The sequence below is a fragment of the Notolabrus celidotus genome, chromosome 21, assembly GCF_009762535.1.
Source record: "Notolabrus celidotus isolate fNotCel1 chromosome 21, fNotCel1.pri, whole genome shotgun sequence".
Lineage (NCBI taxonomy): Eukaryota > Metazoa > Chordata > Actinopteri > Labriformes > Labridae > Notolabrus > Notolabrus celidotus.
Genome location: NC_048292.1, coordinates 20,921,611 through 20,949,118, shown reverse-complemented (window position 1 = coordinate 20,949,118; position 27,508 = coordinate 20,921,611). Strand labels below are relative to the sequence as shown.

The following is a 27,508-nucleotide window of genomic DNA, read 5'->3' as shown; positions in this document are numbered from 1 at the left end:
AAGTAAAAAATGTTTGCATTTCATAAATCTGAGTCCCTTTTTATCAAATTTTGCGATCACTGACTCAAAGTCTGATACGTAAATCTCAAAGGCAAATGTTCCTGCCTAAAGTTGGTCCTGTAGAAGAGCTTGTGTATCCCTGACAGACTCAGGTCGTTATTCAAAGTATCTCACAACATTACTGAAAGGATCCTTCTCCTGAAGCTCGAACATGCCGTAAGTTACGCCTCTCTTTCCAAAGCCACCAGACTCCATTCACAAAAACAGTGATTAAATCTTGCAGAGTGCGGGAATCGCCCGGTGAGTTTGTTTGTGTCATTGTGTGACTTCAGTGATTTAGAGGGTTTGTTCAACTGCAGCATGTTGTTTGTGAAATGCACAATAAGAGAGGAATCTGACTCATGAAGCGAGGAGGCGACCTGTAGCTCCTCTCTTCTGGGAAGCAAAATCACTGTTTCTGTGAATGGAGTCTAGTGGCTTTGTGGCGAGGGATGTTACTCTCTTACTCGTTAAAGAAAATGATCACTATCTACATATTTTACCAGATTTACCTTCAATAATGAGACAACACAGAACAGTGACTCTCTTTCAATCCTGCACGTTGTCTGCTCATGACCCGAGCCGTGTAAGGCTTTAATTTCCAATGGTGAGAACATTTGTGCTCAATGGTGCGTTCAGGTACATAATTACTCAGACAAAAGGTAGCATTTCCCTCCTCGCCTGGCTGCAGCGTTTCACTCCGGTGCCTCCGCTTAGCTCTGTGCAGAGATAAGATGAACGCTGCGGCTGCTGTCGGACACGAAACGAGCAAGGCTGTTAGCATCTCTGACAGACTGGTGATAGGAGTGTGTTTGCAGCTGCAGGTGGAGGACGCAGAGCGAGCTGAGTGTGTTTGAGGATCTCAGGGGAGAGAGAGGGAGTGATGGATGGGTCTGAAAGAGAGAGAGATAAACGGAGAGCACACTTCATCCGTGAGAGTATCAGTTTTCTCTCCTCGGTGGAGGAAAATCAGCTCCATTAAATGATGCTGACTCCTTCAGATTTCACCGTATGTTTTATTTATGAGTTTTTTTCCATTGTGCATTTATGTCAGGTTGCATCCTCCATTTATTTACGTGTCTGTTTTTATTACACGAGCATTTGAAGCCATAAAAATACAAGCTCATGCATCTCAAATATCCAGCGGCGGCATCTGCTTCAACGTGAAAATATCACAACACTTACTTTCGTGTCCTCCTCGCCTTCGCCCTGACTCTTGGTTTGGATTGTGCTTCTCCTGCAGCTCAGGCTATCGAGCAGCGTCTGGTGAAGATCGACCACACGGCCATCCACCCTCACCTGCTGAACATGAAGATCGGTCAGGGCAAATACCAGCAGGGCTTCTTCCCCAAGCTGCAGGCGGACGTGCTCAACACGGGGCCGAGCAACAAGTGAGTCCGAAGACGCACCAGAGACTGAACTCAAAGCTTTGCATCCCCAAATCTGACCAGAGACACTTTTAACACCATACTTGTCTCTTCTTGGACATGCACGGGGTCAGGTCTGTGTTATCTTGGTGCAGGGGAAATGTAAAGAGTGAAGTTTTCGTGTCTCGTTGCAGGTGGTCTCACAGAACGGCAACGACTCAGCGAAGGAAAGACCGAAACCGACAACAGTCCGAGCACCTGACCCTGGACAATGACCTGAAAGAGGTAACAAACCTCCTTACACCTGATCCACAGCCTGCCGTGTCCCCTCTTCCTGTCTTTTATTTCTGCACTTTTCTTCTTCTCTTCTCGTGTCATGGCGTCATGTTTTTTTTTTTCTGTCACTGAGTTCATGTTTTCTGTTTCTTTCTCGTCCTCCATGTGCACGCCGCCTTCTGTTTTCTTTCCCTCTCTTTCTCTTTTGTTTCTGTCCACTCCTGTTTGCTCGCTCGGTTGCGATGGGTTCCTCCTCATGGCCCTCCTCCTCGGCAGGTGGAGGGATGTCTGGTGCTGCAGAACTCCATGGCGTTTTGGGAGTGGGACAAAGCGTCCCCTCCGCCTATCAAACCGCCAAAAAAATCTGCCTCTGCGTCCTGCCTGGTATGTGGAGGAGCTGCTTGTGTCGTGGACTCCCTCTCACAGACCCCATACACTTCCACCTCCTGCATTTTTACCCACTAGAGACCGGTCTTAGTGTGACCACTGTTGTTTTGTGACCTGTCGTTTTCTAAGCCTTACCTTATCTGTGTTTTGAGCCGGTGAGGGATTGGTGAACATTAAGATCTCAAAGCATTCAGATGTCCACTTTTGTACACCTCTGCAGAAACAAACAGGTGACAGCACAGTGACCACTCCCATGAAGTTTCTTAAATCTTCAACCTTCTAAAAACTGATCCAGCAGCTGCTTAGGAATCATCCCAACACACCCTTCCTCACAGTCCTGCCATTCACTCCTCTTCTCTGTCACTCCCTCCTTTGTTTGCTCACATCGTGTCCTCCCTCGTAGTTTAGATCTTCACTTTAAAAGTGTCAGTTGTTCAGGCGGCTGCTTCCTGTTACACCTGTCAGAGTAAAGGTGATTCAGAGAGCTTTGTGTGAGTATTTTCAGACGTGTCACACCGGAAGACATTAAACATGACACATTATGAATATGAGACTTTTAAATCAAACATAAAATACAAAACCTGTGTCTTCCTGCTCTTGATTCCAAAAATGCTATTTATATAAAGTTTTTATTATCAACAAATCAAAACAGTAACAAGCACAAACATAAGGTGAATTTCGACCAAGAGTTCCGGGGTCTTTTAGCCCCCTGAACTAAAAGGTTCCTGTGCCCCCATTGTTGTCTGCGTTTCGACCGTGGGCTGAAGTCCTGGGTAGATTGTGCAAATCAGGCCAGTGATGTATGGAGAAAAAAAAGTAAATGCACTACACCACCAGACCAGTCGAGGGCAGTAAAACAAAGACGAATGCCATTCATCACAGATGACACCATAGAAGCAGGCGGATAGGCAGGTATCTGTATGAGCAACACAACAGTTAGCCTGTTAGCATGGAAGAGACTCAGCTCACGCTGTTTTAGATCATGCTATATTTCATCACAGATGGATTCACTGAATCAACACGTGAGAGGAGATAAGCGTGAGTAGCAAAGACATTTAAATCGGCCGGTGTTTTGGTTTAAACAGCAACCCTGTTAACTGCTGACTTTCAGCCGGAAGCATCCCTCATTAACGTCTTTAGACGATCATTAAATATCTGATGATGCTAATAAAAACTAAACTAGTATGCATCCCAGGGAACTCCCTCAACAGTGTTTCAACAGCTGTGTAAACACAAAAAAAATAGAACAAATAAAAACAAATGAGAGAAAGAGAAATCAAGTGAATCACAGATGTGTGTGATGTTATTGTGGACGGCGGGCAGAATAAAAACACTGCAGGTAATCTACCAATCAGACACATTCAGCATTGCAGGCCCTGCCCCTCAAAGTCTCGGGACCTTTGAAAAGTACTACCCCCCCAAGCAGGAGCTTTTCAGGGGGAGATTAACTACCCCTGAACTAAATTTAGACCCTGGGTCCACCGGTCAAAACGCACGTAGTTCAGAGATAAAGTTCCTGCGGTCGAAAAACTCAGACAGAGATTTGCAAGAAACTGCATTTGGAAGATGGTAGAAAGACATAGCTGTAGCTCAAGTTTAGAAGACGTTTTGTGTGACATTTTTGGGGAAATCTGAAGAAAACTAAAATGTTTCATGCTCAGAGTTCAATGAGTTTCAAGCGTTGAACCTCAGGGGATCAGACGGCTGAAGATGCTTCACCTGATCCTGAGAACCAAGATAAACCTGTCTCAGATCACGTAAGAGGTCTGGATGCTTTACAGAGAAGAAGTCAATCAGAAATATTTTTCCTAAGATAGTAACATTCTTTAAAAGCATCCCTTTAATGATGCTTAAAGTGAAATGATGTTGCAGCAGACGTGTGAAAGACAAAAACCTTAAAATCCTCATGATCCATCAGATGATCCGCTCCCTCTCCTCCCTGTGTCTCTGATCAGAGTGAATGTCTCTCTCTCTTCCTCAGAAGTACATGCAGGAGGCTCGCAGCCTGCAGAAGAACCTGCGGCAGCCCAAACTGTCCGACCTGTCCCCGGCCGTCATCGCTCAGACCAACTGGAAGTTTGTGGAGCGGCTGCTGAAGGAGTGTCGCATCAAGGTGAGGCGCACGACCATGACACGTCTGAGAGCTTAAAACACCCGCACAGTCATCGTCTGACCTCCTGACCTCACCTCCCACGAACACAACGAGCAAGGATGAGTGTTCTGCTGCTTCTAACAGTGTATGTCTTTGTGTGTGCGTGTGTGCAGACAAAGCGCATGCTGGTGGAGAAGATGGGCCGGGAGGCGGTGGAGCTCGGGCACGGTGAAGCCAACATCACAGGGCTGGAGGAGAACACTCTGATCGCCAGCCTGTGTGACCTGCTGGAGAGGATCTGGAGCCACGGGCTGCAGGCTAAACAGGTCAGCACACACACTAACACACACACACACACACACACACACACACACACACACACACACACACACACACACACACCCTTAGGCACACATACACGCACTCTTTTGGCTTATGTTTTAGAGTTGTAAAAGTCTAAAGATTGTGGAAACGTCCTGATAGTTTACTAGACATGCCTTGTTGCTGCAGCGTAATCCACACAGGCGAAGAGATCCACAGCAAGTCTCCTAAATGTGCTCCTCATGCAAAAACAAGGAACTTTCATTGGGTGCATTTCCCCAGTAAGATTATGTTGCAACCATCAAAGCCCGCTTTGTGGCCACTGGACTTAGAAATGCACAGCAGCAAGTCAACGCCACTTTCACACATGCACAGAACTCCTGAAAGACAGGGCAACTTGGAGGTTAGATTGTGCCCCATGTGCAGATGCTGTCTTCAGGTTTCCAACCTCTGGCCCTGTGCAGCATGTCAGCCCAATTCTTTCCACCATCCTCTGTCCTTTCCTCAAAATAAAGGCATAAAAAGAAACTTGAAAAATGTACTGAAACTTTCACAGTGAGCTACATGTGTGAACGCAAACAGACACATTTTCATCCCGACTCTTCTTGGCGTCTGTTTGCAGAATTTGTGCTAAAAGCTTAAAGCTTAAAAGCCGGGAGTGCCAGAGCGAGAATGCATGGGCAAATCAGTCGATCCATCTTTATGCTATACCACTCATCCTGTGTGGGACTGCATGCATGTCTCCGGGTTATCACAGACAAACGAGACACACTCACACCTACAGGCAATTCAGAGACACCAAATAACCTCACAAGCATGTCTTTGGACCGTGGGAGGAGTACATGGAGGGAAATTGCGCATGCACGGTGAGAACGTGCTAACCACTGCAGCAGCAGGACAATGTTCCAGGGCAGGAGTTATGAAGTTTATCTTGTGACCTCGTGACAACAAGCTGAGAAACAGAAATATTGAGAAGAAGAGATGAAGCATAACGTAGAGGACTAAGAGGTTATCTCATCACTCTGCCCTCTCAGGGGAAGTCGGCCCTGTGGTCTCACCTGCTGCACAACCAGGCCCGGGAGGAGAAGCTGGAGCAGCAGCAGGCCGAGTCTCCAGGTAACACACACACACACACACACACACACACACACACACACACACACACACACACACACACACACACACACACACACAGATGTACTCGCACACACACACACACACACACACACTGATGTCTGACTTGCACTCAGAACTTTTCGAACATCCATTTCCAGTTTCAAACGGACCTGAGAGGAGGAAGTCCGACTGCTCCATCGGGATGCCGTTTCTTCGAGTTTCTCTGATACAGGACATGAGGTAGGCTACTCACTGCTGCCCTCTGCTGGGGGAAAGAGGGAACAGAAGACTCTGATTTTTACTCTTCCAGAATAAACTTGATATGTAAAACTGGAGGTCCCACAAATCTTTTTAAGAACTACTTGAAATGAAAATGCAGATTTTAAAAATGTGTAAACACAAGAAAGGGAGCTAAACCCTTCCTTGTCCCTTAACTCCTGCAGGATTCAGTCTCTGAACATCACCGTTTTTTTGTCAGTTCTCTCGTCTTCACTGAATCCATCATCTCTCTTCAGGCACATCCAGAGTATGTCGGAGATAAAGACGGACGTGGGACGAGCGAGGGCCTGGATCCGTCTGTCTCTGGAGAAGAAGCTGCTCTCTCAGCACCTTAAGCAGCTGCTGTGCCGACAAGCCTTAACCAAGTGAGCGCACACACACGTCGAACACACACTACTTAAATACGTTCATCAACCTATGTTCTTGTCATAGCTGAGTGAACCAGGCATGCATCAGCTGAAACTCTTCGTCTTCTCTCTTCGTCACGATGATTTTTAAAATCGTCTTTTCTGTCGTCCTCAGGGAGCTCTACAGGCGTTACGCCTTCCTGCGCAGCGAGGAGGAGAAGGAGCAGTTCCTCTTCCACCTCCTTTCTCTGAACGCCGTTGACTACTTCTGCTTCACCAGCGTCTTCACCACCATCAGTGAGTCTTCTCTTCTCCCCATGTCTGACCTTTGACCTATGATATTTATAAAAGATCAATCCTGAGTCACAGAGATGTTTGCATGATGTCAGTGACATTGCTTTAAAGGTTCATCAGATAAAACGTTTAATAATCTTTGATTTGATTTAACTTTGGAAGAACTACAATCATTTTTACAAACTACAGTTTCCTCAGAGTACGGCAGCCCCTGAGAGACATTTGAGGAAAACACTGACGTTTCCTCTCGTGTATTTCTGACTCTGGATCAGGTGGAAACACATTTTGCTAACATGAGCACATTTTTATTTGTGCTTAAAATGTTAAATGGATGAACAAATTTAAAGTCCTTTAGACAAATATAAATTCTCCTGGAGGACATAAATACTCAAAACATGATCCAAGATTATAAAAATGTACAGTCCAGTCCCATAAGAGTTTGGACACTGCATAAAATGTTTATTGAAACAGAATTTGTTGGTTTGCAAAAAGAGTTTCAATTTCTACTCATCTGAACATTAAGTTATAGAGCACTGCTGCCTCCAGTGGCCAAACTGAGTGTTACATAAACAAATTCTTACAAAGGAAACACACAAAGGACATGTTGATCTTATTGGATTGATATATGAAATATCTTTATTTATATGTTTATATTTATGGTACAAAAGAAAATGCAATGTTTTAAGTTATATTTTTTTAATTTGAGCCCCAGATTTCTACATTTCGAGAAACTCAAGGAACTTAGAAACTTTATGCTGAAATAAAGTATTTATTTTAACTTGTGTGAAAGTGATAAACACAGAAGAGAGACTGAGTTAGATCAAACTGACCTCTCAGGTCGTCTGAATTGAAGTTATTGGATCAGAGTTGAAGAAGGAGGGAGAGAATCAAAGAAAGAAAATCACACTTATGATTAAAAAGGCGCAGCAGGGACTCTTCTGGTGATCTGTTACCCTCTCGTTATCCAAGCGCTTCCACCTCTTCCCTTTTCTGACCCTGACATGCTTTTTGTCCCCACAGTGATCCCGTACCGAGTTGTCATCATCCCCATCAAGAAGCTGAGCAACACCATGACCACGTCCAACCCCTGGGTGTGTGTGTCCGGAGAGCTGGGCGACTCGGGCATCATGCAGATCCCCAAGAACGTGCTGGAGATGACGTTTGACGTGAGTGCCATGACCTTTGACCTCTCGCAGGGGTGTGAAGCCTTCAAAATAAGAGCGTGTGTTGCACTCTGACTGCATGCAGGTGGTGTGTTTAAGAGAACTCAAGGATTAAAGTGCAACATGCATTCAGAGCACGAGTGTGATGATGAGGATTTCATTGATTGAGTGCGTTTGGCGTTAAAATCCTGCAGAGAGGACGTAGACAGGATTAATCCAGACCTCCTCTCTCTGCACGCCTCCTCATGTTTGCTTCTCCTTTGTTTGTTTGTTTGTTTTTTTGTTTCTCTGTTTGCATGTTTGTGTCATCGCCTCAATCATTTCTGCTGTGTCATAACAAGTGTCTCCGTCTCCCTCAGTCTGCTTTCAGGCCTCACTCGCACATCTCTGCCTTGTTCAAGGTTAGACGAAGCCCCAACTCCCTCATCATCCTCGTCCCATCATGCATTTCTGTTTGTTTTCAGTTGTTTGTGTTTCCCTGTAAGCGTCGTTAGCTTCATAGGTTTATCGTGCAGATAGAAAGTGTTCAAACTGCAGGATGGATCTTAAAGTTTCTGTCGTAAAGATGTCGTTTGTTTTGTCTTCCCTGCATGAGTCTGATTTCTCTCATCTGTGCGTTCAGTGTCAGAACTTGGGGAAGTTGACGTCAGTGCAGCTAGGTCATGATAATGCCGGCCTCCTCGCTAAGTGGCTGGTGGACTGCGTGATGGTCCGCAACGAGATCACAGGACACACGTACAAGTGAGTGGACACACGACACGGAGACGCACAAACAATCACTGTCTTAGTAGAAACAGACTCACGTGAACCTCTCTTCACCCCGTCGTTCAGGTTCCCATGCGGTCGCTGGCTTGGTAAAGGCGTTGATGACGGCAGCCTGGAGCGGGTCCTGATCGGGGAGCTGGTGGTGCAGAACGCAGAGGAGGACTCTGGGAGAGGCTGTCGGACTCCCCCACTGCAGCGCTCGCCGTCTCAGACCAGACGCATCAGCATCACGTCGATGTCTGCACGAGGATACAGTCAGTATCTGTACATTTAAATTCTGAGGAGAAATGTTTGCATGGGGGAAAAGCTTGTGTTTATGTTTAGAGGATCATTTTATCGTCAAATGTCAAACATATTTGGAAAAAATTCTGTTAATTGTCTGATTTTAATTTAACACCAAAGTGATCTGTTGGTCCCGCTTCAAAGTTCTGTCAGAGTCGATAAAGAGAAGCATACACTGATCTTATATATTTACTGTTTTAACACCTTCCATGTGTCAGAATTAGAGAGCTGATCTTCTGATGTCGTGTTTCAGAGCCGACTTCTGCCCAGATCCAGGACGCGATTGGGGAGGCTGTTAACACCATCATCAAACATTTCCACAAGCCAGAGAAAGAGGTCAGATACTGTTTCATAATTCTCCCCTTACTGTACACATCAACAAGTAAACATCAATCAATCAATCTTTATTTACATAGTGCCAAATCACAACAAATGTTCTCCTCAGACTCTTTCCAAGCAGAGCAGGTCTAGACCGTATTCTATGTTCTATTATTAACAAAGACCCAACATCAAGACAGGATAAGATCCAGTCCCATCTTACAGACAGGACTCAGTCTGATCTCATCTTAATCCACCATGAACAGAGCACTTTGCAGCATTTAGCAAGTTACAGTGGCAAGGACAAACTTCCTTTAACAGGCAGAAACCTCCAGCAGGACCAGACTCATGTTAGACACACATCTGCTGAGACCCAGTTGGAGAGAGGGATAGAGGGAGATGAAGAGAGAGAGAGATGATAGTGGTGAGACGGATAGTAGTAGTTGTAGCAGCTGGAGTCTGGCACGTCCACAGCAGCAGAGAACCAGAGGAACCTACGAGACAAGGGAGCTCAGGGACTCCAGAAAGGTCTATGGTTAGTGACTTTAATGGGACAGGGAGAGTTAAAGTGAGAGACAGGCATAGAGAGGAGAGAGAGGGGATTCCAGTGTGTCATTCTAAGCCTATAGCAGCATAACTAAGAGCTGGTCCAAGCCTGATCCAGCTATAACTATAAGCTTTATCAAAAAGGAAAGTTTCAGCCATGTGCACTCGATCCCGCTCCAGGTGATGTCAGTTGCGCCCTCGAGGATTTAGAGGACAGATCTGTCACTAAAATCTGTGGATTAAATAATCTGTCTCAGAGTCGGTGTGATTGTGTCTCATGTGTGTCCTCTGGTCTCCGTGCAGAGAGGCAGTCTGACTGTCCTGATGTGTGGAGAGAACAGTCTGGTGGCGGCGCTCGAACAGTTCTTCAACCACGGCTTCAAGTCAACTCGCCTTTTTCAGAAGACCATGTTTGTGTGGGACTTTGTGGGTAAGTTTGGAGGGAAGGTGCCACCTGCTGCTCACACCACACAGTTTAATTTGTTTAATTTTCAGATCTGTCTTTACGAAGAATTCCTCCCTCCCTCCTCTCTGCAGAGAAAGCCGTGGCCTTCATGGAGTCAGCTGACCAAATGGGAGACCTGCAGGAGACGGCGGAGCCTCTGGGGATGACCTGTCAATCACTCTGTCACTACGTCAACGCCATCAACTCCACCCCAAGGAACATCGGCAAGGACGGGAAGTTCCAGCTGCTTGTCTGCCTTGGAGCCAGGTGGGTTTAGAAGACTTAATGATCCACAAATGACATTTCTGTTTTTATTTTGCACCTCGGTTCGTTTAGATCTGATTGAATATTGGTGTCAGACACTTAGAATAACAACATCCAACACCTTTGTACCAAATAGTCATTCAAGGTCATGTTCGTTCTGCAGGGACCGTCTCCTCCCCCAGTGGCTCCCCCTGCTGGTGGAGTGCCCCGTGATCCTGCGGATGTACGAGGACACGGCCCTGCTCAGAGACCGCACCACCGTCAACGCCCTCATCGGAATCGTGGAGACGCTGCATGACTTCCCCATCACGCTTGAGGCCTCGCTGGTCAAAGGGATCGACCTTTAGCCTGCAGGAGGGAGGGACTGCCGCCGCGCTGCTGCTCCAATCTACACCATCATCTGGAACCTGAACGCACCACCACCAGCTTCACACACACGTCTTCTGGATTAGTCACGTGACTGCTTCGGGATCCAGTATTATCACCCACCATCGTGTTTTACAGATAATTTACAGAACATACTCTCTCTTTGAAATGTTCTCCTTCCCTTCAGCAGCTTAGATGTTTTGGGGACTACTTTATGAGGCGTATTAACCCACATTTATTTCTCTTGAGAGTGAAAAACAGTGGCCGCTTGCAGAGGGAGAATCATCTCAAAGTTAAGGTATGTCTTTGGAAAATTTACATAGCAGCAGCCGATGTTCCACTGAGTGTTAGCGGTGTAGCTTAGCCTCCTTTCTGTAGGTACAACTTTACAAACTGTGACAAACTCTCTCTCCTCGTCTGTAACCGGTGATTGCAGCACTGTCATCCCCTCTCTTTTCTTGTTAGCGTTAGCGTTAGCATTAGCGAGCATGCCTGGTGGGATGTGGACTGAGGTTACACTGGATCGAGGATCATTATAAACACACTGCGCAGTGTTTCTCTCAGCCAGAGGATGAAGCAGAGACGATCTCGGTGATGAGGCTCAGAGTTTGGAGGTGAACCTGTGGATGCACTGCAGTCCTCCCAAGCTACAGGCATCAACTATGTCCAAGTGTGTGTGTGAGAATGTGTCATGAGCCTGGTTGTGTGTTATCCCTCCTTTTTATTTTTTTATCTTCAGATTTAGAGTTTTAAAGGGATCTACTGTCAAAACTGTGACAGCTAACATGCTCAACTTGCTTCTCCTAGTCCTTTAAACCACTTCCTGTTTGCTGAGAGTTCAGTCAGCTGTCCATGCACCACTTAGTTATAATCCTGAAGAATTCCAGTCACATAAATATTCGTCTAGTGACTTTATTTTGGCAGAATGAGTCATCATGATTACAGTCCAGCCTGAGGAGCAGTGATTAAAGCTCTCTGCAGCTATTTTTATTCATAACAAAGTGGACGTCAAGTCTGGGAACGATCACTGGTATGCGTCACCTGGTGGTGGCTGCTCCAGAGAGAGGAGGATGTACTGTTTTGTCCGATCTCATTCAAGTTTAGAGTGAACAGTTACTTTAGTACAACAAATAAAGAAATAACTGAGTACTACAGATGATAAAAAACTTCCAACTTCCATTAAAAAATACAAATAAATTGGCATTTAGATCAAGAAAATGCTAGAACTTGAGCGAGAAAGAATGTGGTCGAACAACTGCAATTACACTTCATCACCACAGGTGTCACCAGAGAGAACGAACAAACTTTGTGGTTTAAATCTCTGGATGAAGTTTGTAAGTGGACCTGAAATGAGACCACTTTCCCCCCCATGGACAGGAAATCATTTTCATACAGCAGAGAATGTGTCATTCTGAATTAGAGTAGGAACCTGTTAACTGTAGAAAAAGATGGAGTATGTGTCTCCACCTCCTTCCGTTGTACAAAAGTGAAGTCAAAATTAAGGACTGCAATGAGTTCAGTGACAAATTGCACATTTAGACCCAGAATTTGTGTCATAGGAAATTCTTGTGTGGATTTGTAGCAGACTCTCATGGTTATGGTGTGTTTAATGACTCTTGTGTTAGTGTTTGTTACGTTTCCTCTCACCGTTCCCCCTCTACCTCCTCTACAGCGCTGCAGGAGCCTCATTGGTCGACACAGCTGTCAATCATGGCGTTAATACAGAAGAGAATTAGGGCCACTGATTTTTTTCTATAAGTCCCGCCCCTAATCTCTGAATTCTGCTTTGACATCAAAGGCATTCTAGAATTCTGAGATCAAAGCTGTTCTAGAATTCTGCCTTTGATCTCAGAATTCCGAGAGAAAAGTCAACATTCTAAAGAAAAGTTTGATCTAAAACAGACATTTAATTAGCCCCTCCCCTCTTTCCTACTTCATCTCTCTTTTTGTATCATTAAATAACTAATTCAAAGTAAACTAGTCAGAAACATGAACACTGAGCATTAAATCAGCATAATAAGAACTAACCATAACGACAGAAACCATGTTTGAGTGTGACCCATGTCTCATCTGTTAACATGGAGGAGACGGAGCTTTATGACCTATACTCCAGCCAGTCAGAGGGGGGAGCTCTGAATGTGTTGGCTTCACTTTTGAGGACATGTCACGTCATCCATCTTTTTCTACAATTTGCATTAACACTGGAACAGAAAAACATGTTGCGTTTCAGATTTAATGAGTCCTTTGAATCAAAACAACACACAAAATAATAAACAACTACTTCCTGCAGTTTAGAGCTAACGCTATTAAAACAGGAGCTAACCGTTCGAAGGATGAGTTTTGCAGGCACTTTTTGGGATGGGACTTTTTTATTATTATTTTGGTCATGGGTTTTGTAGACTTTAAGAAAACAAATGTGAAGAGGAAGTTATTTGAAATCAGTGTGATGTTACAGGCTAGCTGTTCATGCTAGCTGTTAATTCCCATTGCTGCTGCCAAGAAAGATGTCGGTAAACTTTAGCCAGTTTCCCTTTGACAGATCTCGTACCCCTTTGTAAACGTTAGCTGGATTAGAGATTATCCCACTGTTGCCTCTTTCCTCTGTCTGAGAGTTGGTGTAAATATTCTCAGTAGTGCATGTTGACCTTTAGACTGCACTGTATTTATTGTGAGCCTCTCTGCAGATTAAACTAGAGAGGAGGAAACGTTTGCAGCCCGAGATCCCTGTAGTGTTGATTCTACACATATCATGCCTGTCGTTGTTTCATGTATTTATTAATTTAGTATTAATCCCCGGCAGGCTGAGAGGAGACCTGTGTCTTTGTGGTTGATGAAGCCTGTGGAATAACTGGAAATGTTCATGTTTTTAAAGTGTGTGTTATCATCATGTTTTAACCCTTCGTGCTCCTGCTGCTGATGCCTCATGTACATACAGGTCAACCCTCACCTCCTAAGCACAACAGATTCCTCCGTCTCGTCCTGGATTTTTTCGTGTTCGGACTCTTTGTTCAGTGTCAGACTTCTGGAGGAGAACTGTTCTTGTGGACTAATGTAAGTCCTCCTTTTAGACTACAACACACTCTGCTGAGTGTGTGGATTTGTTACATGAACGTGCCCCACGTGTGATGAATGGTTTTAACCCCGAGTGGATCTGCTCAAACCAGACTGAGGAAACGCTTCGGACTCTTTTATGGCGAGAACGTCAACAGACACGTAGAGTTTCATGTGTTTGACTGACTACTCTGTTCTGATATTTATTATGCCTATCTCAATAAAAACACCCAGTGTGTTAAAGGTGTCAGGTCTTTGTGTGTGTGTCATTAACCCTGAACTTAATGCAACTGTCTGATACAAGAAGAAGAGATGCCTCCATGACGTCTCACTTTAGTTTGTAGACTATAGTCTGCAAACCTTGAGTTTTGCCAAAAAACGCTATTGTGTTTTTCAGGAGCAAGACGTGACCATATATGGACATTAGGGTGGATCTAAAGAGGAGCCAGGTGTTGAGGGAGTAGGGAAGGTGTAGCATACAGCCTAACCTAGCTGAGGTGAGCTACAGATCAAATAGTTTTCTTTCTAACATCTCTCTATAGACTCTTCCCTTTGTTTTGTCTTCACTTCCCCTTTTTGTATTTTATTATATATATATAATGATATATTTAAGCTAGTATTGATGGAAATAAAAGTATATTTTTTATTTCTACTTACCACCTACCTTGTATGTTTTATGTCATTAATGTGCAAATCTAATCCTCAAAAACTGAAATAAAAACATTTAGAATAATACAAAAGAAAAGAAAATGGCAAAAAAATTAATAGATTAACATAAAATAAAATAAAATACAACACAAAGACACTAAAAGTCTCGACAGAGCCATCTCGTGGTACTTTTTCAGACTGCAGCCCTCATGAGTTACTGTTGAGACCTTCTTTTCCCGCGTAAATCCTTATATGGTTATGAAGTTGTTTACGTAGGTTGACGTCACAGCTGTATTCAAATGACTCCCTCTGATTAAAAAAATCAGAAAATGGTGGCGCGGGACTCGTGTACTGCGGCTGCGCGAATGTTTCTACTACACGCACACTGGATGCGTCAAGTTAACGGAAGTGAGTTACTACAAAAACGGAAATTGGTTGACCCTTCAAAATAAGTGTTGTTTTATCTTGACTTTTCAGAGTCAAGCAGTCCAAATAAAAACAACGAAAGACTAAAACTGTGTGAACAAGGTGTAACATAGGCATAAAATAATAATGATACTAATACTAATACTACTACTACTAATAATAATAATAATCTTTATTTATATAGCACTTTTCTAAACAAAGTTACAAATTACTCCACAGGAAAATAAGAAATATACATATATATATATACAGGAACTTCATAATACTAGAATGCATAACAAGACATCAAGAGCAAAATAACATGTTTTTCCCTATTATAGTTAATGATATGAAATAAAAATATTACTCATAATGAAAATAGGTGGTTCAATTTTGATCGTAGCAAAATAATAAACAAAGAGGCATTTTAACTGAAGTTTTTAGTGAATAAAGTTTTTTCCATCACAGATATATATATATTTTCTTGTAAATCATTAATCTAATCAGCCATCAATTTATGACAATTTGTAAATCTTACTTTACAAAAGAATACTGAGTAGAGATGTTTATTTAAAAAAGTCAATATTTTAAGAGTTGATTTGTTCTATAAATGCTGACAGTTAACAGTCACCGTAGAATAATAGTGACTTTTGATGTATTTATTTATTTATTTATTTATACTTGAGTATTTCCTTTTTTTTTTTTTTCTTCAACTATTAACCAGCACTGCCAGAGAACCATACAGAACATTCTCTGCTTTCAAAACAACAATCCATAGACACACTACAAGCCTCATGTACTCAACACTGAAGTTGTCGTTCTATGTTGTAGTGTTGGTGTCTTTGTTTGTCTTTTGTCTTGCAAATTAAATAAAATAGAATAATACAAAAATAAGAACATAAGTGACTTTATTTTGAAACTACCAACCGGAAGTTCTTATTTTCACGGCGCTACATTGACGCTTTGGCGGGTAACGCGCTGACTGACGGTCTGCTCCGGCATTGTTGAATGAGAGACACTTTTTTTAACCAAAGGGTCTTTTTTCTGCACATGACACGAGCGTGAGGCGTTCAGGTACTCAGTTTGAATCAAGGTAAGAGCTTTTTATGGGTTATTGTACCAAAATAAAGCTGTGTGTGTCCGGTCGGTGTGTGTCGGCGTGCATGAAAGTTATCGGAGGGAGGCTTGATCTCACATGGTGTCACTGCAAACCTGCTGATTAAACCAGAAAAGCGACTCTAAAACCTTTAAATGGTTATTATAATAAAAAGTACAGGGGTTAATTTGTATAATTTAGTGTTTGTGTGTGTTTGTGTTTATGTGTAACGTAAATGCAGACCTCGACTTTGTTGTCAGGGTGGTGGGTGTGTTTCCTGCGTCACTGTCCGGCCCCCTTCAGCAGCATTTCCATTCTGTCGGTAGATTTACACACCTGAACGCATCTTCAACAATCACAACCTCTGCTTTTTGAATACACGCATAAAAAATGTCTGATATTTGGTGCTTTATGTCACAAAGTCTGCAGGAAGTGTTTGAAAACCGTGCACAGTGGTGACAGTTTTGCGACATTGTTGCACATGGAGTGAGCTGCAGATTTGGAAGGTTTTGTTTTAGCATTTCTGCTCAAATATTGTAATTAAATCTGCAGGACTCAATCAGGATGAAGTCTGTTTGTGTCTCTTTTTTTAAATCTGGTGGATGAATAAAGGAGTCTTTTACGCAGGGAGGAAAACTGTCTGAATGCATTATAACATTTGAATCAAGTAGAGTGGTTGCAAGGGGGTTGGATGTTGCAGATCTGCCCATGTGCAGGTGATCTGTCTGCGCGGCTCCATCTGTACACCGGCTCACTTTGTTCCCAGACCCGATGTTAAATATGTAGAAACGTGACATGTCACCAAACCCCCTCCGTGTGTCCGCTTTTTGTCCACTTTAGTGAACTTTCCAGTCTCACTAAGACTCTTCTGCAGCCGCTGTGTGTTGCTGCAGGCAGAGCATCATCCGTCGGCATGCAGCACGCCTCCTCCTGCATCCATCCATCTTCATGCCATGTGCCATGGAGGCTTTAGGACGCGATTACACAATCACCGCCAGCATCAGCACACAGCGCGATGCTGAGCGAAGCACGTTTCATTTCAAGTGTAGAAAGAGAAAACATGATGCTTTATTCTGCAAAATACTGAAGTCATCTTAATATACCGTCGATTTATCACATTTTGACTGATTCTTTAGTTTATATAATGAGAGCGCGTCGTGTTTAGTTTCACTTCAGGCGGTTAAATCATCTAAATAAAGAAAGGGAAACGTGTTGAGCTCATTTTTGAAACGGGTTCAGTTTGTCGAGTGAGTATTTGTCGATCAGCTTCCCAGCGGCCACATGTCGAGCCTCCAGTTGCATCAGCACCACTGTTGCGTAAGAGGCAGCGGGGCCGTGCTGTTCCTGCCTTCGTGATGCTCAGCCCGATAACCTGCATCATTTACTGCACACACCCTCCTCCTCCTCCTCCTCCCTCTCTCTTTATCTTTCCCCTCCACAGGAGAGGGAGTCGGCTTAAACGGCACATGGCGCACATTTATTACGCACAAATACTCAGCCTGTGTTTTATTCTAATGTGCATGTACTGATAAAATGCTCTTGTTCCCAACTTTACAGGATCAGTGTGCAGTTTTTTTTGTATTAACAAAGACCCAACATCAAGACAGGATAAGATCCAGTCCCATCTTACAGACAGGACTCAGTCTGATCTCATCTTAATCCACCATGAGCAGAGCACTTTGCAGCATTTAGCAAGTAACAGTGGCAAGGACAAACTTCCTTTAATAGGCAGAAACCTCCAGCAGGACCAGACTCATGTTAGACACACATCTGCTGAGACTGTGTTGGAGAGAGGGATAGAGAGAGATAGAGAGAGAGAGAGAGAGAGAGATGATAGTGGTGAGACGGATAGTAAGGCAAGGCAAGGCAAGGCAGCTTTATTTGTATAGCGCATTTCATACACGAGGGCAACTCAATGTGCTTTACATTAACACATTAAAAGCATTGGAGACATTCAGACAGGCATAAAAGAACATAATTAAAATGACAAATATGATAAAACAGAAAAGAAAAGGAAAATTAGAATATATTAAAAATTACATTAAAATTTTAATTTAAAGTGGGTTAAAATAATCTAAGATAGGAAGGCAGAGGTAAATAAAAAAGTCCTAGTCTTTGATTTAAAAGAGGTGAGAGTTGGAGCAGACCTACAGCTTTCAGGGAGTGTGTTCCAGATATGTGGTGCATAATGACTAAACGCTGCTTCACCATGTTTCGTTCTGACTCTAGGAACTGAAAGCAGACCAGTACCTGATGACCTCAGAGGTCGAGGTGGTTCATAAAGTAGTAGCAGATCAGCAATGTATTTTGGGCCTAAACCATTCAGTGCTTTATAAACCATCAGCAGGATTTTAAAGTCTATTCTCTGACAGACAGGCAGCCAGTGTAGGGATCTAAGAACTGGAGTAATGTGGTCTACTTTTTTGGTCCTTGTTAGGACTCGAGCAGCAGCATTCTGTATGAGCTGCAGTCGTCTGATGGACTTTTTAGGGAGTCCTGTAAAGACCCCGTTACAGTAGTCTAGTCTGCTAAAGATAAATGCATGGACGAGTTTTTCTGCATCCTGCTGAGACATAAGTCCTTTAATCCTTGATATATTCTTAAGGTGATAGTAGGCTGACTTTGTGATGGTCTTAATGTGGCTGCTGAAATTAAGGTCTGAGTCTATGACTACACCAAGGTTTCTGGCTTGGTTTGAACATTTCATCATTGCAGATTGGAGCTGAGCAGTAACCTTTAACCTTTCTTCCTTGGCTCCAAAAACAATCATTTCAGTTTTTTCTTTGTTTAACTGAAGAAAGTTCTGGCTCGTCCAGTCATTGATTTGTTCAATGCATTTACTCAGTGTTTGTATGGGACTATAATCCCCTGGTGATATGGTGATGTAAATGTGTGTGTCATCTGCATAGCTATGGTATTTTATTTGGTTGTTTCTTATTATCTGACCTAAGGGGAGCATGTAGATGTTGAATAGTAGAGGCCCCAGAATGGATCCCTGAGGTACTCCACATACGATTTTCATCCGCTCAGATGTGTATTTACCTATAGACACAAAATAGTCCCGGTCATTTAAATAGGACTTAAGCCAATTTAGTACTGCACCAGAGATTCCCACCCAGTTTTCAAGTCTGTCCAGTAGTATCTTGTGGTCAACTGTGTCAAAAGCAGCACTGAGATCAAGTGATACCAAAACTGAAATTTTGCCATTGTCTGTGTTTAAATGAATATCATTGAGGACCTTGACTAGAGCGGTCTCTGTGCTGTGATGTGATCGGAATCCTGATTGGAAGACATCAAAACAGTCATTTATCATTAGATAATTGTTCAGTTGTTGAAAAACAGCTTTTTCAATAATTTTACTTAAAAAAGGGAGGTTTGATATCGGCCTATAGTTGTTCATTTCTGATGCATCTAAATTGTTCTTCTTCAGGAGGGGTTTAATTACTGCTGTTTTCATGGCCTGGGGGAAGACACCTGTAAGAAGAGACATGTTGACAATTTGAAGCAGATAGTAGTAGTTGTAGCAACTGGAGTCTGGCACGTCCACAGCAGCAGAGATCCAGAGGAACCTACGAGACAAGGGAGCTCAGGGACTCCAGAAAGGTCTATGATTAGTAACTTTAATGGGACAGGGAGAGTTAAAATAAGAGACAGGCACTCTAAGTCTAAGCCTATAGCAGCACAACTGAGATCTGGTCCAAGCCTGATCCAGCTCTAACTATAAGCTTTATCAAATGGGAAAGTTTGAAGCCTAATCTTAAAAGTAGAGAGGTTGTCTGCCTCCCAGACCCTGACTGGTAGATGATTCAAAAGTAGAGGTGCCTGATAACTGAAGGCTCTGCCTCCCATACTAGTTTTAGAGACTATAGGTACGACGAGTAGGCCTCCATGTTGGGAGCGTAGTGTTCTAGAAGAGTGTCAAAGAGACAGATCTCTAACTCAGTATTATGCAAAGAAACCTCTCTATTCATCGTTCTTATATATTTTTATCTGCCTGTGTCTCTTCAGATGTTTAACTTCCACAAGCCGAAGATGTACCGGAGCATCGACGGCTGTTGCATCTGCCGAGCCAAGTCTTCCAGCTCCCGCTTCACAGACAGCAAACGCTACGAGATGAACTTCAAGAGCTGCTTTGGGTGAGTCAGCATTGCTTTAACAGAGCCAGGAGGTTGACTCATGAACCCATCACTGAGGCAGAGTTAGATTTGCACGAGAGTAATAACTTAAAGGAGACCCAGAACAGAGCCTTGAGGGACTCCACAAGATAAACATGCTGAACCCATCGCTACATCGCCAACACCGCTACATCGCTAAAACTTTTCTTTTCACAACCAAACTTCTCTGTTTCAGCTTGTTTCCTCTCTCAGTGTGAAGCTGACAGGACTCTTTGTCTCCCTGCAGGTTGGTTGAGGTGCGTTGCGGTGACATCTGTAACGCCTGCGTCCTCCTGGTGAAGAGATGGAAGAAGCTTCCTGCAGGATCCAAGAAGAACTGGAATCACGTGAGGACCTATGAGCTCTTTATGTCACACATCTGAAGCCCCCCTCGCTGAAGAGGAAGATGCTTTGGTTGCACGATGTCTAAACGTGTCTGCTGTGTGTTTTCAGGTGGTCGATGCAAAAGCCGGGTCGAGCATGAAGGCCACGCTGAGGACGAAGAAGATCAAGAAGAAGCTGAGGCCCAAACAGATCAGTCGAGTTCAGAGCGAGCTGAAGAGGAACAGTAGGTTTATTAGCATCACATCAAACGAAGAGAGACAGTCACGCAAAAACTAATAACATCTGACACATGATTTTGAGGATGTCCTCTAGAAAATACTTTTAAAGAGCTTTAAATTATTGTGTTTATTTGGTGCTGAGATGCATTTTCTAGCTTTTTACTCCCATGTAATGACACATCGTAAATTTTAACTCCAAGCTCATACGAGTAGCAGCACGGTGCAAATATGTGCAGCAACGAGCATCTGTTGGTTGGCTTGACGTAAAGCTGAACAGACTGTTTTAAGGTCTGTCTGTTTCAGGGCACCCTTAGAGACTGTTTTAAGGTCTGTCTTTTCTCTGTTATTAAACTCTGGTGATGTGAAGTTTCAGAGAAGTCCAAGCCGCTGCAGCATCCAATCAGTGAGTGGTATTCGATAAGGGGGCGTGTCTATCGGAGAAAAGAATTCCACAAAGTCTGCACTCGTGTCTCCTCGATTATCACTCCTCCGATCAGTTTCCTCGCTCCTCGCTCCTCTCTCCTCTCTCCTCTCTCCTCTCTCCTCCAGCGGAATTAAGAGCTTTGGGACGCCACTTGAAATGGCGGGTCAGTAACTACTTTCAGTTCGGCAGAGGAGAGAGGAGACTGAAGTTAAGAGCTTTGAGATGCAGCCTATGAATGTGAATGCTCGATTCTCCTGGGCAGGTTTGCATGCAGTACATGTATTTGGCCAGTAGATGGCTGTGTGCTCTGTTTCACATGAAGCCAATGAACTTGTCCGTGCGCCAAGAATTAAACAAACTCCTCTTTGAAATAATCATGTTTGGGTTGTAATCAGTCTTGTTTGTGTCACCCTCAGACTCGGATGCTCACAGCACTACCTCCAGCGCTTCCCCTGCTCAGTCACCTAGCTACAGCAACCAATCGGACGAAGGCTCTGATACGGAGCTATCTTCTGGCCCCGCCCCCTCACAGGCTTTCTCCTTCCTGGATCTCACCTACTGGAAAAGGTAACTGTCAACCGATGCTTCACTTACATACTGAGATGGTAAATAACAGACGAAGAGTACAGATACAGAATCTGTTCTTAAATACCCAGATTTTTGTGGACAATGAAGATATTTTCTGCTGTTGGTGATAAAAAACAAAAACAAAACTCAAGATCAGATTACCGTTTGTTTTTGTGACATATCAGGATAGAAATCTTTAAAGCAGACTCAGTTTGTCTACTTTCCTACAGTTGATCTATCTTTTAAGTCAGTGTTGATGTTTCAGGCAGAAGGTGTGCTGCGGCATCGTCTACAAGGGCCGCTATGGAGAGATCATCATCGACCCTCACCTGTTCAAACCCTGCTGTCAGAGGAAGCCTGACCTGCAGCAGCAGAAGGAAGAGGATGAGGAGGAGGAGGAGGAGGAAGGTGGGGAGATGGAGCAAGAGGAGGAAGTAGAGGAGGTAGAAGAAGAGGAGGTGGGAGTGCAGGAAAATGGACAGAATGCAGAGAGCATGTCACCGCCTTCTTTACCTTCACATGAAGAAGAAGAAGAGGAGGTGGTGAAAGAGGAGCTGAGTGAGGAGGCACGATGATGGCAGCTCAGGGTCGGTAAAGTCTTCCCCAGTGGACAGAAAGTACAACAACACGCAACAACACACAAAACACGTCCAGTCTGCTGCTGCAGGAAATGTAGTTATCCAAATGATCTAAGCTTTTCAACATGAAGATGGACGAAAGAAGAAGTCTAAACGTCACTTATCTTCACATTTTTCAACATTTATTTGGCCTAGAGATGAATTCAGTAATTTTGGGAATAGTCTTCAGGCCCCTGGTGTTCAAAAGTTTAATCTAGACAAGGTTAGATAATCCACTCTATATTTGCACTGCTTTTTAAAGTAAAGACGGTCAGCTCTGACTGACTTAGGGATGCTTTAGAACGACTCATATTCTAGTTGTTTACACAGAAATTTAAATTCTGATTAACTAATGAGTCTAAAGGTAAGAAAAAACATGGACAACATTTATCCAACGCCATTTATCCATCCAGCTAAACTCAGGATTGGCTACCACTAGCAGATCTTGCACCGCCAGCATGTTAGTGTCCTCGTGCCTGTGCTGGTTCCTCATTGTTCTGGTGGAGTGGTTATATGTCAGTTTAACCAGACACAGCCTACATACAACTTTATCTCCATTTACTAGATCAACATACTGACAAACCACGCTGTGCTACCAGATGACATCATCACCTGTGCTCCTTTACATCCAGGTAGTAGAGCTGCAGAGCGCTATGGCAACTAGAGCTTCAGTGCCGATTTGCAATTTAGGTGCTGACTGAATACTTACATCCCTAAACTGATACTTTAAGAATAGCCAAATCTGGATTACTGGAGTGCTAAACTGTATTACACTCTTTGTCCACAGGGGGCGCCAAAATCCACACAGACGACAGATCCTCACAGCTGCTTTAAATTAAATATTCAATGAAATATTGATGCTATTCCTTTATTTTTCACAACCTTAACATCTACCTCATCTACTTCATGACTGAAGCACTCAAGCAGAAGGACTAAAATAGTTTTTTTCTGAAGTATCATCGTCAAAGTTTTCTCACACCTTGTTTCTGATTCGATTCAATCCAGTAGCTTTGATTTGGTCGGATTACTTTTGAACTCCGGGGCCTGGATTAGTTGGGGAAGAACACAGTGCAGCATCACTCCTGTATCAGACTACATTAGTTTTTTGTTTAGGTAGTAAAACACAGCATCCCTCCTGCTGGGTCGCAGATTAGCGCTGTCAGCAACAGAGTTAGCCCCAGCGTGTTTCAGAGGTCGTCTCAGCGTCCGGTTCAAACGTGGCTCAGCAGCCTCGTCTCTCACAGCCTCCTTGACCTCTGACCCCGTTTTATTTCAAAGTTCACCCGATGCAGCTATAAACTTTGAGTACATTAACTCTTGTGACGTTATGCAGAGACAACTCGTGTCTCTGATCAGGAATCCCGAACCTGTCGGACTGTCTTTTTCTCTGATGCTGCTCACACTGGTTTCTCGGACCGGTTCTGTCTTTCGGTGTCTTGGTTTGCGATGAGATTCTGTATTTTTGTAAATACTTTATTTACCTGAAATGCTGGACTATTCAATGCTGCATGGAAACCTTGAGACCTCTGGATTTAACCCTTTACTCTTAGGATAGAGCCATACGACGGACAGATCTGCCTCCCTCCTCCTGACCCAAAAAGCTCGTCCTTAAATGTTTCTCCACTTTAATGCTTCTGCTTTATTTTCTTGTTAAGGACATACATTGTTAAATAGATTGGCACGGCGGTCACATTTTCAGCTTCTTCTAACCAGACAAGAAGCTTTTCATCACATTTGGACAGATGAGTCCACATTTGTTCAGAAAACGGTTTAAATCCAACGTTTTCCATCTTGTGTACGAGATAACAAGCTAACGAAATTTAGCCGACTAAACTGTAAGATTCAACAGCCTTCAACTTTTGTCTTCCATGTTTCAGAGTTCAACTCTGAATCCTTCGGTAGCATAACTTAAGCACTGCCTGGTCCCCTCATTGTGCAACAGGAAATACAGCGTGTTAGATTTACAGTAAGATATGGGAACAAGAGCACAGGGATGTCACGATACCAGAATTTCAAACTTTGAGTAAAAATCTGATATTATAGATACCTGTGCTTCTTCAGACGACGTATTTAAACAGATCTTATGATCCGTTACACTGCTTTGTTTTCATTAGCAGCGCTCTCTCTCTTTACTTTACTCAACCACCGCTCTAGTAGCAGCTTTAGGCTGAACATATGTTCGTGGAGTCGTCTCTTTCGTAAGTGGTACTTTTCAACACTATTTGATAATGTTCGAAAGCACAGGGTATTGAAAAGCATGGATGTTTGTTTAAGATACCCAGTGTATTTAAAATATAAGCTATTTACAGCACATAGTACTCACTAGTTTGAATTGAGTGTCTAATTATGTCATTTAAACGATGAAGCCACTTATTTCAAAGTTGCTGAATTGGTCATTTAAATTCTGACATAAGTGTAAAGGTAAGGAAACACTCAGAGCCAGGCAAAGTTGAGCACGATTTATGTAGGATCACACAGTCTGCAGGTAAAAGATGTTAGTTTGATCTGCAGAGTGTGGCTACCACTAGCAGAGCAAGCACCACCATGCCTGTGCTGGTTCCTCATTGTTCTGGTGAAGTGGTTATGTGTCAGTTTAACCAGACACAGCCTACATACAACTTTATATCCATTTACTAGATCAACATACTGACAAACCACACCCACTACCAGATGACATCATCACCTGTGCTCCTTTACATCCAGGTAGAAGAGCTGCAGAGTGTTATGGGTCCAGGTGGTTAGGTAGAACACTTCATTGTCATTTTAGGCTGAGTACGAGTATCATTTCCTAAATCACCAGCAGTACATATATATATAAGTCGTGTGCAGAGAGATGAGTTCAAGAGTCTCAAAGTTCCTCTGTTGCTCATGCTGCTAATGTTTCTGTTTATCTATATAGAATCAAAGATCATTAAATAACATCATTTTACTCGAAAAGGATGATACAAGGTGTAAAAAAAAAAAGCACAAACAGAGGAAGGCAGGCACTGTCCACATGCAGTTGATATTTAGAAACTTAGAAATGAACCGTTATAAGCTAAAAGAGATCCTCAGGAAGGTCGTGGTAACAGCACGGATTAAAACTCTGTTGCTGCTTCTCTCCAGCAGCTCTTTGTTTCCTGTAGAACGGGGCTTTGGAGCTTTTAATAAAACAAGCCCTGATTTTCTACGGAGCCTATAGAGCTGTGAGGATTTTAACCCTCATTATAAATATGTGTACATATTTTGTAGTTTGAAGCTTGTAGACGAATGTTTGAACTCCTGCAGCTTTTCGCAGAACTCACTGGACTCCTAGCGTAGAGTATTTTGCATGAGCTTCCCACACCTGACGCTTTTGGGGCTGCGTTGCCTTGTTGATGTGATGTTGTACAGCTTTAATATATATTTTTGTAAATAAATTAATAAACGTTAAGGAGCAGCCGTCCATTGAGACCTGATGTCCTCTGATTAAACCCTGTCACGACATTTACGTTGATTCTTACAGAGTACATGGTCGATCTTCTTCAGGACGCACCACAAACATTCAACTCTTTGTTTTTGTTTTTGTCTGAAAATGTGTGTCTGTTTATTTAGAATCAAAGACAGTGTCACAACTTTTTCAAACTCTGCAGTATTTCTTTCCAAAAATCGCGAATGCCGATGTGTGACTGTCAGATAACTCATTGTTAACTTTAATGCATGACGCTCTTCTTCTCTTTGGGTTTATTCTTTGGAGAACAGTTACGTATTTAGGTTGATCAACTTTGAAGCTGTGTCTCTGATGTTGTTTCATTTTTCCTTTTTGATATAACAGTTGTTGCATATAAAGGGTGAATTGGTCCACATGTGTATTTATTAACTTAAACATCTTATTTTGTTTTCACTTTCCTGAATTATCGACTGTTTGTAGACATAAACACTTTTCAGGATGTCTGTACTACGCTGCCAATAGACTGAACACAATTAAAATGATTGTATTAAAGCGTTGAAGAGGGGGTGTCATGCTCATCTTCAGTCTTTATATCGTCCTTCTGATCGCTCTGTTGCAGCTTCACATGATTTACAGCTCAAACACTCTTTACTGTTGTCTTTGAAACACATCAATCCAACTACTGTCTCTTTAAGAGGCATCAAAGCACTACGGAACCCATGCATTCTAGAACCAATGCTTTCTAGAACCCAGCATTCCAGAACTCAGTATTCTACAACCCAGCATTCTAGAAGCTGATATTCTAGAACTCAGCATTCTAGAACCCAGCATTCTAGAAGCCGATATTCTAGAACTCAGCATTGTAGAACCCCTGCATTCTAGAAGCCGGTATTCTAGAAGCCGATATTCTAGAACTCAGCATTCTAGAACCCCTGCATTATATAACCCAGCAATCTAGAAGCCGGCATTCTAGAACTCGGCATTCTAGAACCCAGCAATCTAGAAGCCGACATTCTAGAAGCCAATATTCTAGGACTTGGTATTCTAGAACCCAAGAATTCTAGAACCCAGCAATCTAGAAGCTGATATTCTAGAACTCAGCATTCTAGAACCCCTGCATTCTAGAACCCAGCATTCCAGTAGCCGGCTCCTGTTGCCATGCCTCAAAGTTCTGTTTCTGTTAAAAACGACACATTGACGCCCCTTAAGGAGATTCACTTAATGTCACAAGCTAGCGTTGGTCTCACTGAAATCTCACGCAACATTTCGAACACACATTTACCTCACAATCTCAAACTTTGCCCACTTTTATCACTCACATCCAACATGTAACTCCATATTTGTTTTCAAAATCTGAAGAAAAGCATGACACCACCTCTTTATACGTTGTATTTAAAGGCTGTAGCTTAGAGGGATTTTGTATTTGTGTATTTCTTTGGTAGACGTTCATCTTTGTATTGCGTTCCATTGGCATGAGATGTAATCTAGAGCTTCCCGTCTGTCTCTGAAGGGTTATTTTGCAGGAAGAGATGCAGTACTGTTTATTTCTTAAAGCAAAGTTTGTATTTTTATACACGCTTGTAATTTCTACATGTCCAATAAATGTTGTTTGTCACGTTTAATGCTGTTTCACGTCTTAAATTTAAAGGGTACTTCTGGTGTTTTTTAAACCTTTTCTCTTCCTCAGACCTGTTTTGCTAGAACCCAGCATCCTGTTTTGGGTCTAAATAAGTAATAAACATTAATAGGTTATAAACATATTGGAACAACATGGTACAGTCTAGTTGGTGAGGTTTAGATGAAAGGCGAGATAACATAAGATCTGTGCATCTCTTACAGATGCACAAAGGGGGGTGTCCCTTTTAGTTCTAGCATGCCGATGCTAAACGATTGTTTTGCTCAGGTTT

At 43.0% G+C, this 27,508-nt stretch overlaps 2 protein-coding genes across 11 annotated transcripts in view; both read left to right on the top strand.

The window, feature by feature from the left end:
* Positions 1-13,965, top strand: part of dennd5b (DENN/MADD domain containing 5B) — a 71,220-nt gene extending 57,255 nt beyond the window's left edge. Inside the window, exons 8-23 of one of the 4 annotated variants that reach the window (XM_034673534.1) lie at positions 1,283-1,430; positions 1,601-1,691; positions 4,051-4,182; positions 4,335-4,487; positions 5,517-5,598; positions 5,757-5,838; positions 6,114-6,242; positions 6,400-6,521; positions 7,539-7,684; positions 8,041-8,082; positions 8,304-8,422; positions 8,513-8,700; positions 8,982-9,064; positions 9,896-10,022; positions 10,130-10,304; positions 10,465-13,965. In XM_034673534.1, the coding sequence (XP_034529425.1) occupies positions 1,283-1,430; positions 1,601-1,691; positions 4,051-4,182; positions 4,335-4,487; positions 5,517-5,598; positions 5,757-5,838; positions 6,114-6,242; positions 6,400-6,521; positions 7,539-7,684; positions 8,041-8,082; positions 8,304-8,422; positions 8,513-8,700; positions 8,982-9,064; positions 9,896-10,022; positions 10,130-10,304; positions 10,465-10,648 (2,003 nt within the window). In that variant the 3' untranslated portion in view covers positions 10,649-13,965. Of the gene's footprint in view, positions 1-1,282; positions 1,431-1,597; positions 1,692-4,050; positions 4,183-4,334; positions 4,488-5,516; positions 5,599-5,756; positions 5,839-6,113; positions 6,243-6,399; positions 6,522-7,538; positions 7,685-8,040; positions 8,083-8,303; positions 8,423-8,512; positions 8,701-8,981; positions 9,065-9,895; positions 10,023-10,129; positions 10,305-10,464 lie in introns of all 4 variants that reach the window. The other 3 variants (XM_034673533.1, XM_034673536.1, XM_034673535.1) reach the window with 3 other exon arrangements.
* A 1,747-nt stretch (positions 13,966-15,712) lies between these two features.
* Positions 15,713-27,223, top strand: LOC117805014 (SIN3-HDAC complex-associated factor-like). Of its 7 annotated transcripts, none has more exons than XR_004629316.1 (8): positions 15,713-15,864; positions 19,876-20,003; positions 20,269-20,368; positions 20,475-20,589; positions 21,425-21,575; positions 21,841-22,162; positions 22,825-22,882; positions 22,980-27,223. XR_004629316.1 is itself a non-coding variant. In XM_034673538.1 (7 exons), the coding sequence occupies exons 2-6, from the start codon at positions 19,876-19,878 to the stop codon at positions 22,148-22,150; spliced, it is 804 nt and encodes a 267-aa protein (XP_034529429.1). In that variant the 5' UTR covers positions 15,713-15,864; the 3' UTR covers positions 22,151-22,162; positions 22,980-27,223. The 7 variants fall into 7 exon arrangements, 2 of the variants coding, with proteins under 2 accessions (XP_034529429.1, XP_034529431.1); XR_004629319.1 differs by having other exon boundaries at positions 22,758-22,882; XR_004629317.1 differs by having other exon boundaries at positions 21,841-22,166.
* Positions 27,224-27,508: the final 285 nt, after the last annotated feature.